The sequence below is a fragment of the Macrotis lagotis genome, chromosome 1 (assembly GCF_037893015.1).
Source record: "Macrotis lagotis isolate mMagLag1 chromosome 1, bilby.v1.9.chrom.fasta, whole genome shotgun sequence".
NCBI classification, from domain to species: Eukaryota; Metazoa; Chordata; class Mammalia; order Peramelemorphia; family Peramelidae; genus Macrotis; species Macrotis lagotis.
This window is the reverse complement of record NC_133658.1, coordinates 883,634,881-883,651,995: the sequence shown is the minus strand read 5'-3', so window position 1 is coordinate 883,651,995 and position 17,115 is coordinate 883,634,881. Positions and strand designations below refer to the sequence as shown.

The 17,115-nt window shown below is 41.3% G+C and overlaps 1 protein-coding gene across 8 annotated transcripts in view; it reads left to right on the top strand.

The window, feature by feature from the left end:
* The window catches only part of LOC141509173 (retinoid-binding protein 7), an 81,142-nt gene that overhangs the window by 45,500 nt on the left and 18,527 nt on the right, over positions 1-17,115 (top strand). For 6 of the 8 annotated variants that reach the window (XM_074218496.1, XM_074218497.1, XM_074218499.1 and 3 more), the window contains 3 exons: positions 860-1,043; positions 2,691-2,824; positions 3,071-4,072. In XM_074218496.1, coding sequence (XP_074074597.1) covers positions 860-1,043; positions 2,691-2,824; positions 3,071-3,456 — 704 coding nt within the window. In that variant the 3' untranslated portion in view covers positions 3,457-4,072. Of the gene's footprint in view, positions 1-859; positions 1,044-2,690; positions 2,825-3,070; positions 4,073-13,910; positions 13,950-14,182; positions 14,322-17,115 lie in introns of those variants that run through there. The other 2 variants (XM_074218494.1, XM_074218501.1) reach the window with 2 other exon arrangements.

Here is a 17,115-nt window from a genome sequence, read left to right as displayed (position 1 = left end):
GCCCTCAGAACTGGGTGAGATCAAATGATATTTTCCTCAGTTGGCATCTAACTCCTGCCCAAGGACTTCCTCCAGGAGATGGGTGGGATGGCTGGCCAGCTATTCCTGGGAAGTCAAGTCATCATTTAGGTGACATCACCTTCCAAGATTCCTGAGCTCCAACAAGCAGTAAGATTGTCCTTTCAAAGAACTTATTTGGTGAACTGTTTTGCAGTCCTCATGGGGCAGCCCAGGAGAAGACTGGCAGCTCTTCTAAAGAAAGACCTGTGTTCAGATCACAGCAGCTTGCTGTATGGCCTTAGGCAAATCACTCTCTTCTGTGAAAGCATGAGGAACAGATTGACTCAGATATTCTCAGAGTCCTGTCTGAAACTAAATCATATGAGCTTCTTTTATTTTGGGGTCTTTTATGCAGGTCAAAGAGACTTCTGCCACTAAGTTAAGAGACTAGTAAAAGAGTTCTGCAGTTTAAAGGAAATCATTCATAATTCTTGCTTTATTGAAGGATTCCTCTATCAGTGTATATGGGATCTTCCCTCCACCAGTATAGATTGCACCCCTTTCACATCTTGAAAGACCTTTTGTGGTTTGTTGTGACCCAATCTCGCTCCAGGGATGAGTGTCTTGTAGCTGGAGTTTTGGTGTCAGATGTGTAGTTTGTTCCTAGACCCGGGTTTGGAGCCTTTCCATCTTGGTAAGCTTTGTCAATGCTTGAGCCCAGTTGACACGGCAGAGCTTGGGTGCCCAGAATCACCTTAGCCCATGAGGCAGTATCAGGGTGTGGCAGAATCTGAGCCCACAAAATGTTTGCAGTGCATTACAAATCTGAGTTCTAACTGCTCTTCATTCTGTTACTCAGGAGAATATAACGTTATTAAAGGTATCATTTCCCCTGTTGGTGATGCATATAAGAAGAAAGGCCTCATCAGTGCCCACCATCGAGTTATAATGGCAGAGCTAGCCACCCAAAACTCCAAATGGCTCGAGGTAGATGCCTGGGAAAGTCTTCAAAAGGAGTGGGTAGAGACAGTCAAAGTGCTCAGGTATGTACTGAGGACCTGCCCTGTTCTTGGTCATTCAGAGCCTTTCACAGACCAAGCCTTTGAGGCTATGTGCCATCTTCAAAGGTGGTGTCCCTCTGTATCTGCTCCAGGTTCGGTGCATCCAGGTTTAGTGAATGATTAATCCTCAATATCCTAAAGAAATTTCAGAATGTAAACTTTTTATTTATTTATTTGTTTGTTTGTTTATTTTTTGGTTTTTGCAAGGCAGTGTGGTTAAGTGCCCAAGGTCACACAGCTAGTAGTATTAAAGGTCTGAGACTGGATTTGAACTCAGGTCTTTCTAAATCCAGGGCCAGTGCTCTAGCCGTAGTGCCACCTACTTGTCCCTATGTGCATCTTTAAAATGTCTATGATAGGGACAGCTAGGTGGCACAGTGGCCCTGGAGTCAGGAGGACCTGAGTTCAAATCTGACCTCAGACACTCAATAATTACCTAGCTGTGTGGCCTTAGGCAAGCCACTTAACCCCATTTGCCTTGCAAAAAAAAATGTCTATGATAGCTTTTGTTTTGATGTTACCTTGATTTCTGAATATATGCTCCAGCCTCTCCTACACTGAGCCATCCCTTGTTATCAGAGAGAGGAGAGACAAAAGAATCAGACAGAGAAGAGGAAAAATAGGCAGACAAGAGAGTCAAAGAAAGAAGAAAAAGAGGAGGATAGAGAGGGAGAGAGACAGCAGCTGGGCAAAACTTAACCCTCAGAGCATGTTATCACAGTTACAGAACAGGAATTTTAAGGGCAAGTTCATTGATTTTAAACAGTTTTTCTTTATTTTTATGAACATGACAAATGTAAACAAGCACAAACATTCATATGCAAAGAGAATATTCTATGTTCAGAGTTCTATGGAATTGTGAATCTCTTGGTGTTTCAAAAGTCTGTACTAAAATGACCAGCGCTTCCTTGCCTGTGTGTTCTTTGTTACTTTGAGACTTCTTTCAGCTCTCCTCCCTTTTGATTTTTACTTCAATTACAAGTCCATTTAAGTCAGCAGGTCTCTATTAAGTGCCTACTATAGATAAAGTGGGAATTCCAAGTAAGACAAAAGCTGCCCTTGTCCATAGGGGGCTCCCAGTCTAATGGAGGAGACAACCTGTAAATGATTATATACAAACAAGAACTAGACCTAGCAGATTGGGGACAATCCCAAAAGGCAAGTCAGGAGATGGAGGTGATGTGGGAAGGGGGGGAGTACAAGCAGGGTGTGGAGTGGGCAGAGACCCCCCCACCCCAAGCCTCTTGGTCATTCCCCCTCCCCACTTCTGTTTTACATAACTAGATTTCCAGCTCCATCCTGGGGAGGGGACCATGAATTCACATCCTTTTTGAGGAGAGCAATCTCTTTGCATAGCCCTGCCCCATTCTGCAGCCTGGCCTTCAAGGTATCTAATAAAGACAGTACAAGGCACAGTCAAGAAATGAGAGTTTTGTTCATAGCCACTGCTGGCTATGAAATAGAACCACAACTGTTAAATTTCCAGAGAGGATTAGACACCTAAAATATAATCTGCAGGAAGCTATGGTAAAAAGTAATCAGTATTTTACCAGGTCCTGCTGGGAAAGAGACAGGGTCTGCCTGAACTGTTTTCTGAGTATCCATGAGCTTCTCTTGTTCTGCTTGCAGCCACCATCAACAGAAATTGAAAGCTCAGAACTCTGATGGAACTGTGCCAGTCTCGACTTGCTCACCATTTCCTGGAGGAAAGAGGAAGAGATCTGAGGATGACCAAAATGTTAATGAAAAGAAAATACCAAAGGGTCAGTATGTTGACTGGATCTTCCCATCGGGACCCAGTGCACTAGTCAGTGATTTCCTTTTTTTCCTATTAGATTTAATAGAGAGGGTGGAATAGGGCACAGATTGCTTTCAGTGCTTGGTGTAAGGGGGGAGAAAAAAGTTCAAAATTCTAGCTGCTATTTGAGAAACTAAGGAAAGATCTTCGTTGAAGGCAGGAGACAACAAAGAAATTCCTATTAAAAACATTTTTTTGTTCTTCTCCCCAGAACCACCACAGCTGAAATTGCTGTGTGGGGCAGATTTTTTGGAGTCTTTTGGCGTCCCCAACTTGTGGAAGCCCGATGATATCACCACCATTTTATCAAATTTTGGGCTTGTGTGTATCACTCGGGCTGGAAACAATGCTGAGAAATTTATCTATGAGTCAGATATTCTTTGGAAACACAGGAGCAACATTTCCCTGGTGAATGAATGGATCATCAATGACATCTCATCCACAAAGATTCGGCGTGCTCTAACTAGAGGTCAGAGCATTCGTTACTTGGTACCAGATGCTGTCCAACAATACATTGAAAAGTATAGTCTGTACAACTCAGAGAGTGAGAACCAGAATGCAAACAGTATCCTCGCCCCTTTGATGAAAGCCAAGTAGGAGGTGAGCCACCAGTTGCCCTTCAAGACCACATCCAATACCACTGAAGGAACTCTGGTTTTAGCAGACAGGATCTTGCTTCATAAATAAGAGTTAAAAGTTAAAATATAATAAAAATCACAAATTTTGCTTTTTTTTAATCTGAACCTTACCTTGGCCTCTGATAAATGACATAGCTTGAAATAATTTTTAAACTTTAGTTTATGTTGTCTTGAGCCATGATTTTTAACCTCTTTCACAGATCCAACTAGGAGCCCCAGTACATTTCATCTTGTGTGAGTCTTAGTATGGCTTTTTACAAGCCCTCCATGGAGGACATACTCAGTGCCCAGAAGGCTGACTTCTTCTCTATGTGTCTTGGGAAAATTCCTGGACTAAATTGGTGACTTGATCATAAGGGAAGAAACTCTCTGGCTTCAGGAGGAGAGATTCCAAAGCCCAATGAATAGAATAAAGCAAATGGCATGTTTGCTGTAAATAAAAAGCTGAACTCAGGGGGTCCTAGTTTGACTATTCCAGCCAAGCAAAAGCAACCCTTGCTCTGTCTAAAAGCCCTCCGGTTTTAATAGCCTGGATTAATCCAGAGTGACTCAAGAAGAGGATTCTTAAAACAGTACTTTAAAAAAAAAGTTCTATTAAAAATCCTTAGCTGTGCAAAAAAAAAAGTAACTGGAAGATCATGTTGAATTAGAATATATGCTCTCTATGACCCGGTGTGAGTTGGAAAACCTGAGTTTGAGTCATGTCTGTGATCCTTGCTGGCCATGATCAATCCCAGACAGAGCCCCTGCCTTCTCCAACCACTCTTTTTAAGACCCTTCAGTTATAGATTTGATGCGCCTGTATGGGTCCAGGAGAAAAGCCTGCACATTTACTAGTCCCAAGTACATAAAATCCAAGTCTGAATGGGGGAATATCATTACAGTAATAGCCAGCACTTTAAGGTTTGCTAACCTTTACAAATATTACCTCATTTAATCCTCATATCACCCCTGTAAGGGTAGTTGATATTATTAACTCCCATTTTATAGAGGAAGAAACTGCATCAGATGGGTTTATTGACTTACCCAAAGTCACAGCTAATATATGTAATCTGAGACAGGATTTGAGTTCAGGTCTTCCTGACTCTAGGCCCAGTGCTCATTCACTGTGCAGTATAACTATCCAAAAAACCTTTAATGTAATTAGGATTAATACTCCTAATTTATCCTAGGGATAATATTTATGACAACAGCCTTATAAATTTGGTGATGTACCTTGAACATACGTAACCTATTAATGATCCAGAAATTTATTTGAACCTGCACTGTTTAATTGATTGATTGATTGATTGATGGCTTTTATTCTCATATCATGTACAATTCTTACTATATCCCTGCAGCATTCTATTTTCTTACATTTAGTTTTTCCTCAAAGGAATTTAATTAAAATCAAATTATTGTCATTAATGCTTTTCTTCATAAAATAATAAAGTCAGAGGTTGTTGTCCTGGATCTGAGCTCATATTTGTTCAAAAACACTAGCACATTTAGAGGTTTGTTAGAGGTATAAACTTAGTTTTAAAAAAGTCATTAAAGGAAGGGGGAAACAGCTTTCTACAACAGCATTGTGGTATTTCCTAACAGTGGTTTCCAGCTATGATGGAACTAAAAGGGATAAAGTTCAAGTTTCCTTAAAAAACATCCTGGGATTATGAGCCATTTTTGCACTTTCAGCTAGGAATAAATTTGAAACAAAGATGGGAAATGAAGATGCTTAAGCTTAGACCTCCTCCTCCTCAAAACTACACAAGTGTATGTAGCCCGTGGAAACAACTCCTCCCCATTATGAGAACAGGCCTGGAGGCCTCAGGACAAGTACCTGCTTCTTGATCAGATGGGCTGAGTCGCCACAGTTGTGCTCTTGCCTTGGCCCTCATCACAGTAATAAAGACTGAATCGTGCCTGTAGGTGACATTGGGAAGCTCTGACCAAGAAGAGGTATGAGCTGTCCTGTCATAACCTGATTTTCTCTCCCTCAAGAAAAAATGGACTCTCATCATTGAGGAATTGGATGATAAACAGAAAAACAGGATACTGATGCTTGCAACTTTTTCTTTCCCTCCTCCTCCATCTCTTCTCAACTCCAAGGCCACATGGGGAAAAATTTCTGTTACTTATATCTGAGGAGAAAATTGTGCCATCTCCCACAGAACCTGATGGAAAGTCCTGAATGTGTCAACCTTGGGACTTTGTGTGAAGCTTGCATGACCCCTTCAAAAGTCTTCACCAGCAGGAATTACCTTATTGTGACGTTTTGAGAACATCACACACTGTGTACCCCAGGCCAAGCCCGTTATCTCAAGATAACGGCATAGGAAAGCCTTGGGTGTCCTCAAGGACTGAATTTCCTGTCTGAATAATGAAAATTGTAGCAAATATATCCCATAGGGCAAGGAGTATTAATGAATGTCACAACTCCATTTAGGGAGAAGGGGAAAATAAGTTTTTTTTTAAACAAAACTATATCAAAGGGCAGTGAGAATAATGTGAATTTTTATGAGGATCTGTTTATCATGTTGCTGGATTATTGAATTGCTTTTTTCATAATTGTATAATTCAGGTAGGGATGAACTGAATTGTCTTGCATCAGGAGAGTTTTCATATATACATTGTTTATTCTTGTAATTGGCAATTTTGAATACAGACTAAAATTAAATTCTATTTTATCAACTTTTTGAGAAAATCAAAAAAATGTTTTGGGGCTTTATTGTCTTCCATCTTCTTGCTTCTCCATTGAGTAAGATTCATTTACCTTTCCAACCCCTGTTCCTCCTTCCCACAAAAACAAACAAAAATCCCATTTAACATTCTACATCACACTTATCAAAGCACCAGGAAGCCTTTTGTCTCACAGAGTTCACTCCTTGAAATTATTTCTCAGAATCATGTTAAACCAAATCTGGCCCCTTGTCTATGCTCATTCCAGAAATTTGAGACCCAGAGCATTCAACTCTTCCACCTGCCACCAAGGCCACTCAATGCAAAAGCATGGCTAATTAATTTTCATTTCTGAAATAGCAATTTCTTTTTGTTGTTGCACACAGAAGGGAAATATTAAAGAATGACTTCCCAAATCTGGAAAATGTCATCACTCTTCTATCACTCTTCTACAAGAGGACCCTTTAAAGTTTTACCAGCCTTTCTGTAGATGTTACCTTGAGAACAGAAGCATCATGATAAAAGAGTAGGAATGCAGAGCTCTAGCTGTGTACCCTCTAAACATACGCTTCCTCCTCTGTATTAGGTCTGGATGTCATCAAATCCTTTGACCACTTTTTTTTTGCAAAAAAACCAGGATTAAGTGATTTGCCTAGGATCACTCAACTAGGAAGTGTCAAGTGTCTGAGGCCAGATTTGAACTTGTCTTCCTGACTTCAGGACTGTTGTCCTATCCACTTGTGCCACCCAACTGCCTTCTTTGACCACTTCTGAAACTCAGTGTTTCAGTGACTCAAACTGCCATCCATATGAGAGTAAACCCCAGACTATATCTTCACTCATTGCTCCAAATAGAGCAAAATGCTAATAATTAAATTGAATGATTAAATTGACCTATTATGCTTTCCAGGATAAAGGCTGAATATCATTTCAAACTCCTTAGCATGCATGTTGAATTAGACTAGGTGGCTACCCATGGGGACAGCCTAACTAATCCTTTACTGAACTATACCTTCAGGCACAGATTGATCAAGCCTTTCCTGAGTCTGGGAAGAATTATAGTTAGACTGTTTAGCATAGCAGAGCCCAATTGGGTGAATTCAGGCCAAGGGCAAGAAAGAGCTCTGATAGGAATATCATCAGGACTCCCTTCTCCCGAGAGGAGCTTTGAATCCCATAGACAGTGAACTTGAATTGCAGAGGACTGCAAGACTTACCTCGCTGAACCTTTCTGAGTCTCAGCTTCCCCATCTATAAAATGGGAATAATAACATCTGTCCTTGACTGATGGAATGGCTGTTGGGGCTCAGACAAGCAACTTTCTGAATTTTAGAACATTGAATAATACCCTGTACGTGTTATTTGCTTCCAGGTAATGGGGTACAGTTCAAAGAGTGAGGAAATTTGCCAGAAAAAGTATTCTGGATTAGGAGGCAGAAGACCAGGATTTGAATCTCAGTTCTGCCAGCTATTATTTCTATGACCTTGAGCAAATTACTTGCCCTTTCTGGGCCTTAGTTTCCCCAAGAATTTGGATTAGATGACTTCTGGCTTCCCTTCTGGCTCCAGATCTGTGATCCATGTTATCTCTTCAGTTATTCCCAACTCAAGTTGGCCACAAGCTAATCAACTGAAGCTTCTACTTATATCATGCCCTCGCCCCCATGTTCTGGTGAAGTTTTGAACAATAGAGCGAGGAAAGGAAGTGCATGCAATATCTCAACATCCTCTTACCATAGTCATTAGGAATCAAGTTAAGCTCAACCAATATTTTGGTCAGAGTTCATGGTTCTTTATACAACAATCAGAAATATCTAATTCCAGTACTTACTTTTATGCGGGGGGGGGGAGGGGGAGTTGCAAGACAATGGCGAAGTGACTTGTCCAAGGTCACACAGCTAGATAATAAGTGTCTGAGGCCGGATTTGAACTCCAGTGGTCCTGACTCCATGACTGGTGCTCTGTCCACTGTGTCACCTAGCTGCCCTCTAATTCTAGTACTTTCAATCCAACAAACCCTACATTCAAAGGATGAATCTCTATAGTTAACTGGAAGCAAACAACCTCACTCTAGAGACTATATGATGCTACTTGGACCTCTTGAAAATGAAAACTTTACCTCTCATTAGAAAAATGTTGGGGCAGCTAGGTGGCGTAGTGGATAAAGCACCGGCCTTGGAGTCAGGAGTACCTGGGTTCAAATCCGGTCTCAGACACTTAATAATAATTACCTAGCTGTGTGGTCTTGGGCAAGCCACTTAACCCCATTTGCCTTGCAAAAAAAAAACTAAAAAAAAAAAGAAAAAAAAGAAAAATGTTCACTTGGGGCGCTAGGTGGTACAGTGGATAGAGCACTGACCTGGAGTCAGGAGTACCTGGGTTCAAATGCGGTCTCAGACACTTAATAATTACCTAGCCGTGTGGCCTTGGGCAAGCCACTTAACCCCATTTGCCTTGCAAAAAAAAAAAAAAAAAAAATGTTCACTTGTTCTCCCCTCTACTCCTCCCCAAAACAATAAAATTCAACAAGCATTTAGGCACCAGGAACTATGCAAGGCTCTATATTTGCTGCTCTGACATTCAGTTGGGTCACACAACATAGATAAAAAGTATGAAATATATACATACTAATTTTAAAGGGGAGGATATTGGGGGGGGCATTTCCTATAGGAGCTGAACTGAGGATGCCAATTTAGTATCATGTACTGGAAAAGTCCTTAGACGAGAAGTTTTGTCCTGACTAGCTGTGTGACCTTGGACAAATCATTTCCCATCCTAAGACCCTTTAATTTCTTCATCTATAGCAGGGCCATCTCCAGTCGTCCTGATCCATATAAGACATTGAACATAGAGAAAGTGAGACTGGTGATTGCACAGCACCCTTCACTAAGTCCAATTCACTTGCATATCAAGGCATCACTTACCATATGTCATGGTCCTTTTTGAGACTGAAGGACAAACATTAAGGGGTTTGGGCTCAGTTTTTAAGGTCCTTTCTCATTCTAAAATGTGACGAGGTAGTGTAGTGACTATGGCACTACTTTTAGACTCAAGAAGACATAATGAATTCAGATCCTGCCATAGACTCCTTAGCAGTATGATCCTGTACAAGTCACAATCTCTGCCTCAATTTTCTTATTTGTAAAATGGGAATAATAATAGCCTCTACCTCCCAGGATTGTTGTACAGACCAAATAAGATGTTTCTAAAGCATTTTGAAAATTTTTTTTTTAGATTTTCAAGGCAATGGGGTTAAGTGGCTTGTCCAAGACCACACTGCAAGGTAATTATTATTAAGTGTCTGAGGTTGGATTTGAACCCAGGTACTCCTGACTCCAAGGCTGGTGCTCTATCCACTGCGCCACCTAGCCACCCCTGCATTTTACAAATCTTAAAAGTACTATATAAATTGTGCTCTTTCTCTTCCTCCTCTTCTTTCTGCTTATAATTCCTAAAATGACAGTATTGTTATGTTTCGAATACTTGTATCCAATTCATTCAAATGTTTTTAAGCACATCTTCCTAAGTGCGTATCGTGTATAACGTCACTAAAATTTGCAAAACACTTCTCCAACAATCCTGGGAGATATGTAGTGCCAGCAGGGTCATCCACATTTTATTCCTAAAGAAGAAACTAAAGCTAGGGAGCTTAATTTATTTGTTCAAGGTCACAGAGAGAATGAAGCAAAATTCGAATTCATGTCCTTGCAATCCCAAGTCCAATAGTTTATACACTTAATAGTCCCTTTCAAACTAGTCAGAATTCCCAAAATTAAGCCTTCAAAAATGGGAACTGATTAGCACTGTATTATCCCCTCCCAACTTGAACAGGGCCCCTAGAAAACAGCTTCCTCCAGATTCAAGGGATTTTGTAGGAGTTATATCCTGAAAACCATAGCTCATGAGCCCCCATTACTATGTTTATCTTTCAGGAGTCAGAAAATAATTATTTCAAAGAAAAGGCATTTCCAAAAATAACATCATAAAAGAAAAATAGTAACAAAATCTCTCCCATATTCTTCTTCAGCCATACTAGCATGAGAAATGAGAGTAAACCAGAAGTCACAAAGAGGCATATATTTCAGGAACACATGTGGCAAGAGCAAGGGAAGGGGTGTACACTTAGGAAACATGTGACTAAGAGAGAAGTTCAAACTTCTGATGCTGTAGGGGTTCTAATGTCCTCACAGTTCCTACTGACTATGTACTCTGTCCTCCACCAGATACTGCTGCATTGATAACTGCTGGATGCTACTTACCTATAGACATCACTATTAATTTCTATCTCAGCTGAAACCAACCATGTTGTTTTGAGTTTATTCTGCTTTTTTTTCAGTGTAAACAATCATAACTCAGAAATAGGCCAACTCTTGATCTCAGGGCTTGATATATACAGAAGAACAGGATGGAGGATCTGTTAATATTGCAAATTCAACTTTTTTTTTTAGGTTTTTTTGCAAGGCAAATGGGGTTAAGTGGCTTGCCCAAGGCCACATAGCTAGGCAATTATTAAGTGTCTGAGATTGGATTTGAACCCAGGTACTCCTGACTCCAAGGCCAGTGCTTTATTCACTACGCCACCTAGCTGCCACTTGCCATATTTTCTTAGATCAGAAACCTTTATCTGGCCTTGACATCATATCAGATGCTTTTTTTAAGGAACCATCTTCTTTCTTCAATGAGCAAGATGAATCAGGGAGTCTTTCTGTAGACATCCAGTGTCTAAAATCAAACTCGAGAACTCTTGTATTTGGAATTATATGTTAGGCAACTAAATCTCTGAAGTCCCTCCTAGTTCAAAATATATGATTCTTTCACCCCAATTCCTGCCCTTAAGGAGCTCACAATCTATTGGAGAAAGACAACAAACAATCATCTATGTTCAAATAAGCAATTTACAGTATAAACAATGATCTCTGAGGGAAGGCACTTGAAGCAAAGGGGATTGGGAAAGAGTTATAGAAGATGAGATTTTATCTGGGATTTTAGGAAAGCCAGAGAAGCCTAGAGGCAGAAATGAAAAGATGAGAGCAGGAAAGGAAGACCAGGAAAATGCAGGGTCTGGAAATAGCAAGGTCACTGTCATTGGATCACTGTATATGGTGGGGAGTAAAGTCTAAGAAGTGCGGAAAGGAAAGATAAAGAGATTAAGCAATGAAGGGCTTTAAACAGGATATTGCATTTCAGCTTAGAAATAATAGGGAAACACCAGTTTTTTAAGCAGGCAGTGACCTGATCAGATTTGTGCTTTAAGAAAAATCACTTTGGCAACTGAGTGGAGGATGGACTACAGTGAGGAGAGACTTGAGGCTGGCAGATCCCCAGAAGACTACTGTAATATGTTCAGTGTGATAGGCTGAGGGTCTGCACCAGAGTGATGGCAGGGCCAGAGGAGAGAAAAGGGTTTATTTGAGAGATGTTACAAAAGTCAGGTCACCAGGACTTGGCAACTGATTGGATAAGGGGAGTGTGAGAGAGGACACGATTGAAGAGGAGACCAGAACTAGATAATAGATTTCTAGGGGACTGGGACTGAGGTGGCTGGGGCCGAGAGGATAGAGAAAAGGAGTCTTTTATCTAGGCAGCCTTTGATTCAGTCTTGATACATGATGATTCCAGGAGGAGAAGGCAAAGTTTGCTAGTCCTATAGCAAGAGATTATCACATCCAAGGAAGAAAATAATTGTGACCAAATACAATATAAATCCATTCTGTCTAATCCTGCTTGATTCATCTTTATCTTCTGTGCTGTATGGACTAAAGAGGGGCAGAGATAAAAAAAAAATGAGTAATACTACTGCTGAGGAGCAAATTCATTTGAGTAGAGATCGGGGATGGAGCCAAATGACATGGGAACAAAATAACCTTGGGTTGTTAGACTGGGAGAGAGCATGTCCTCTAGCGACTCTGACCTTTGTCCCAATGGGAAAAATGAAGCAGAATTGAAGAGAGAAGTGACAACCCAGTAACCATTGTGGCAACATGGGCTACTGGAGGACTTTAGGATGAGGTGATGGCAGCTACCACGAAGAAGCATTCCTCGTCTCAATGTTGGCAACCTGGGACAAAGCCCCATTGCCCAGTGCTAAATAGGAGTATCCAGAATCAAGCAAATATCTTGTGCATTTACTCAGTGAGTAGTTCAGTTTTGTATACATAGAGGTTAATGTGCAGCAACACCTAAACAAATATATATATGGACCTTTGATACCTATTTAGCCACTGGTTATTAAATAATCCATTTCCAAATACATTAGTCAATATGTACCCACTGGATCAGAAGGAAATTAGTAATTAAGTTGCATTACTAAGAACCTTAGAGGATATATATGTATCCTTATGTATATATGTATATATTCGTGAAATCATCAGCCCTAAATATTTGAGCCTTACAAAAGAGTAAAAAGGGGAAGAGGGCTTCTCTTTGACTTCATCTAAGATAGCAATGACAATGAATTTTGATATTTAAAACAGTGTGAGAAGGGATGAGGTGGACCAGGGGTCAGGGTGACTATAAATAGGAGCACAAATATAAAAGTTCTAGCTCAAAGAATTTAAAACCGAGGTTCCTTCTCACAGAATCTCCGAGTTGAATGGTTCCTCAGAGATCATTATTCAAATGAGGACTCTTAAGTCCTCCCTCCAAAGACCCTAGTCTACTTAGGATCTCCTTTTCTTTTGTTTTTTTTTTTAGTTTTGCAAGACAATGGGGTTAAGTGACTTGCCTAAGGTTACCCAGCTAGGTAATTATTTAGTGTCTAAGGCTGGATTTGAACTCGGGGCCCTCCTGATTCCTCTATCCATTGCCCACCTAACTACCCCTTATCCTTTTCTTTTGGCTGACTCCTTTCTGCTTGGTGACATTCTGGAGAGAGAAAAAGAGACAAGACAGAAAGGGAAGAGGTCTTGGACCTTTCTCTTCAGAGATCAAAATATGACTCATGAATCAGGACCTTGGTCTCTGCCTTGCATTTGTTCCTTCATTTTAGGTGGAAGAGAATGAATTTCAAAAAGTTGAGAGTGAATCATTTGTCACCAGAAGGCCTCAGAGTAGACCTTAACTACTATGTGAAAACTACATTATCTAAATATACTCTCCCCAGAGACTGAAGTAGCATGAGAGAGAGAGAGAGAGAGAGAGAGAGAGAGAGAGAGAGAGAGAAAGAGAGAGTGTGAGTGTTGACCCCAATATGTTGGAAAGAAATGTCCGTATACCTTAGAAGTAAAATGTCCCTTTGGAAAAGCTAATTGATGTTCATTGGCTAAATGGAACTGTACCAAATATATGAGATTGCCTTCTGTTTGGGGAGGGAAGGGAATGGGAGGGAAAACTGTAAAATTCAAAACCTTGCACAAAAATGATTGGTAGAAACTACCATTACTTGTAATTGGAAAACAAATAAGATCTATAATTAAAAAAAAAATAGATGGAATTCTACCACTAGTCCCTGACAGCTAACAGTGATTGAAATAGGGACACAAGCTGATGGCCTTAGAGAAAGATACACCTAACACCACGGGAGGCATCCCTAGATTCCTGATTGGGGGAAGGAGGCAGATTTCAGAGAGCCTTTGCTAAACCTTTCTCCACTCTTAGAAATCTGCCCTTCTGGGTTCTGGGCCAGTAATAGCCCTAAAGATTTAAGGTTGCTGATTTCACAAATCTCTCTCTCTCTCTCTCTCTCTCTCTCTCTCTCTCTCTCTCTCTCTCTCTGTATCTATCTATCATCTATCTATCCTCTATCTATCATCACAGAAAGGAGTCAGCCAAAAGAAAAGGATAAGGGGCAGCCAGGTGAGCAGGGGATAGAGCACTGGCCCTGGAATCGGGAGGACCCGAGTTCAAATCCAACCTCAGACACTAAGGGACCCCCGCCTCTTTCCCCTGGCCCTCCGGAGTTACCCGCACAGCCCAAGGTGAACTTTGCTCTCCTCTCCCCCAGTTCCAGCTTCCTTCCACCGCGCCCACCTGCTCCCAAGGGCGCCCCTCGGCCTTCCTCCCTCCCCGGGAGGCCCCCGCCGCCACGCCCCCATATAGGGCTGAGCCGCTGGCAGCCGCGGCGCCACCCGCGGCACTCGCTCCGCTGCCCAGCCATGCCCGCCGACCTCAGCGGCACCTGGAACATGGTCAGCAATGAAAACTTCGAGGGCTACATGCTGGCTCTAGGTAGGACAGCGAGGGGCTGAGCTCGGGGCGGAGGGGGGCCCCTCGGAGTTCGTTTCCCAGCTGTGAACCCCATCGGACGTCGGACCCCGGGGCAAGAAGATGGATGGCCCCGTTCCTGCCTGCCCTTTCTTTCTCTGTGTCTCCTCTCTCTCTCTCTCTCTCTCTCTCTCTCTCTCTGTTTCACTCACAGTCTCTTCGTATCTCTCTGTTTCTTTCTTTTGGTATCTCTATCTGTATCTTTCTGTGTGTCTCTGTACCTGTATCTGTCTCTGTTTTTATTTCCGTGTCTCCTCTGTCTCTTACCCTCTCCCCCTCTGCCTCCCTCTCTTCATCTCTTCTTTTCTCTCAGTGTTTCTCCTCTTTTTCTGTCTCTGTGTCTCTGTTGCATCTCTGCCTCTGTTTCTTTCTGTCTGTCTCTGTCTCTTACCCTTTCCCCCTCTCTCTTTCCCTCTTTCTTCTTTACTCTCTCCCTTTCTCACTCTCTCTCTCTCTCTCTCTCTGTCTTTCCTCTGTTTCAGTCTCTCCATTGTCTCTCTGTGCCTCTCTCTTACCCTCTCCTCCTTTCCCTCCCCCTCTTTCTTCTTTACTCTCTCCCTTTCTCTCTCATGGTTTCTCCCTCTGTCTCTCTTCTCTGTCTCTCTCTCTGATCTCTTTCTGTCTCTGTCTCTGTCTCTCTCCTTTTCACTATGTCTCTATTTCTGTCTCTCTGTCTCTCTCTTTTTCACTATGTCTCTATTTCTGTGTCTCTGTCTCTGTCTCTGTCAATGTTTCTGCCTCTGTCTCTATGTCTCTCTGTCTCTGTCTCTCTCTGTCTGTCTCTCTGGCTCTCTGTCTCTCTCTCTCTCTCTCTCTCTCTCTCTCTCTCTCTGTCTCTCTGTCTCTCTCTCTCTCTCTGCCTCAGTCTCTGTATCAGGCCCAGGAGAGCTTAATTCCTTTTAACAAGATCTGCAGAGTTTTTAAAAACTGAAAAGGAGCCAGCCTCCTCTAAACAGATGATTTGTCCTCTTAGCCCAGGAAGGAGAGAGGCACCTGGAGGGCTTTGCTGCCTCTCAGTTGATTGGGTTCCATTGAGGGCTTTTGGAGAACATAGGTGAATGGCTTCTGGCCCTCCTGGCCTTTCCCTTGCCATTCTTAGAAATCTACCCTTCTGTGCTCTGGGACAGTAATAGTCATAGTATTTTTTGTGCTTTAGCCCTTATCTTATTCCCAGAGGATTTAGGGAAATATTCACTAGGGATTTAGGTTCAGTGAGATGATGTATGTATGTATATATCTATCATCCATCCATCCATCCATCCATTCATCCATCCCTCTATCATCTATCTATCGATCTTTCTATCTATCTATCTATCTATCTATCTATCTGTCTGTCTGTCTGTCTGTCTATCTATCTATCATTCTAATTTTGGTGAACAGAGAAGCATGTTACAGTGAAATAAGCCTTAACTCTATAATCGGAGAATCTAGGTTCACATTTTCTCCCCGTTGCTCACATATTACTAATCTAAACTTGGGTAAATCACCTAAGCCAACCTTCAAGTTTTTCATATGTAAAAGGTGGGATTTTGATACAATGGCCTCTGAAGACTCTTTCATTTCAAAATCTCTGGTCTTGAGTACACATACAGACATAGACACACAGATACACACACACACACACACACACACACACACACACAAATCCTTATAGTCCAACTTCCTCTTCTTTCCCCTTATTTTGACAATTACCTCTTGTGATCGTTCTTTAGGAAAATAGTGGGGCTGATTTTTTTAATCACACTTTAATCCAATCCAGCCTTTATTAAACTCCTTTTCTATATCAGAAGCTGTACTTGTTTCTGGGTTAAAGAAAAGCCAACAACTAGTGGAAGTCCCTGCTCTTTAGAAATTTATGGTTTCATGGGATCATTCAGGTTCTAAAAAACAATGTGGTTCATCATTATGTTGCTTTTTAAAAGGTATTTTATTTGCCTTCTGATTGTGAAATAGACTTGTCTTCTGACCAACTTCTGAATTTCCCAAATAACTTTTTGAATCAGTTTTTAAAATTAAAGGTGGGTGAGCACATTGCTTCTGTTACTATAGTAAATCCACATCTTTCCTACGCTTAGCCTAATTTAGTTTTTGTCTACTGTCAAATAACTGATGAATTAATGCACAAAAGGGATTAGTTCATCCCCCCCCAACTCCCTACACAAACCATTTTTCTCCCACACTATGAAGAGGCATTGAACATAAATGTCTTGGCTAACTGGAAGTCATAAGTCTAATTCTGATTCTGATGGACTCACTTCTATCTAATCTCATTTCCTCTTTCTTTCCTCCCACCTTTTTAAAAAATGAAGCTAACACTTTTTTCTCCAAAGGCAGAAAAGTCTTGGCTTTATACTTTCTTTGTTATGAAATGTGAGACATTATTAAAATTGTTCTCCACTCTGTGGAGTCTCTGGCTTCCACCTAGCTTTTTTGTACAGATGGTGAAGCTTTAAAAATCAGTTGAAGATTTTTAGTTTTGCTTGGCTACCAAAGTTTGCTGTTAAGAAACAATATTGGCATAAAATACATCACATGGTAACGACATAGGGGATATATAATTAGTAATGGGGAGGGGAAGAGCTGTTTCTGTCTAAGCCCAGGAACCCATTTTTGCGGGAAGGTTGGTGACAAAGGAGAAATCCAAATTCTATAATATATTGATTTCAGTTCTTGAATAGGTTGAGTCATTTGCCTGCTGCCCAAGTGGTCTGGCCCTTGTGAGCTCCCTGCTCTTTTTCTAAGTTTCTACAGAAAACTA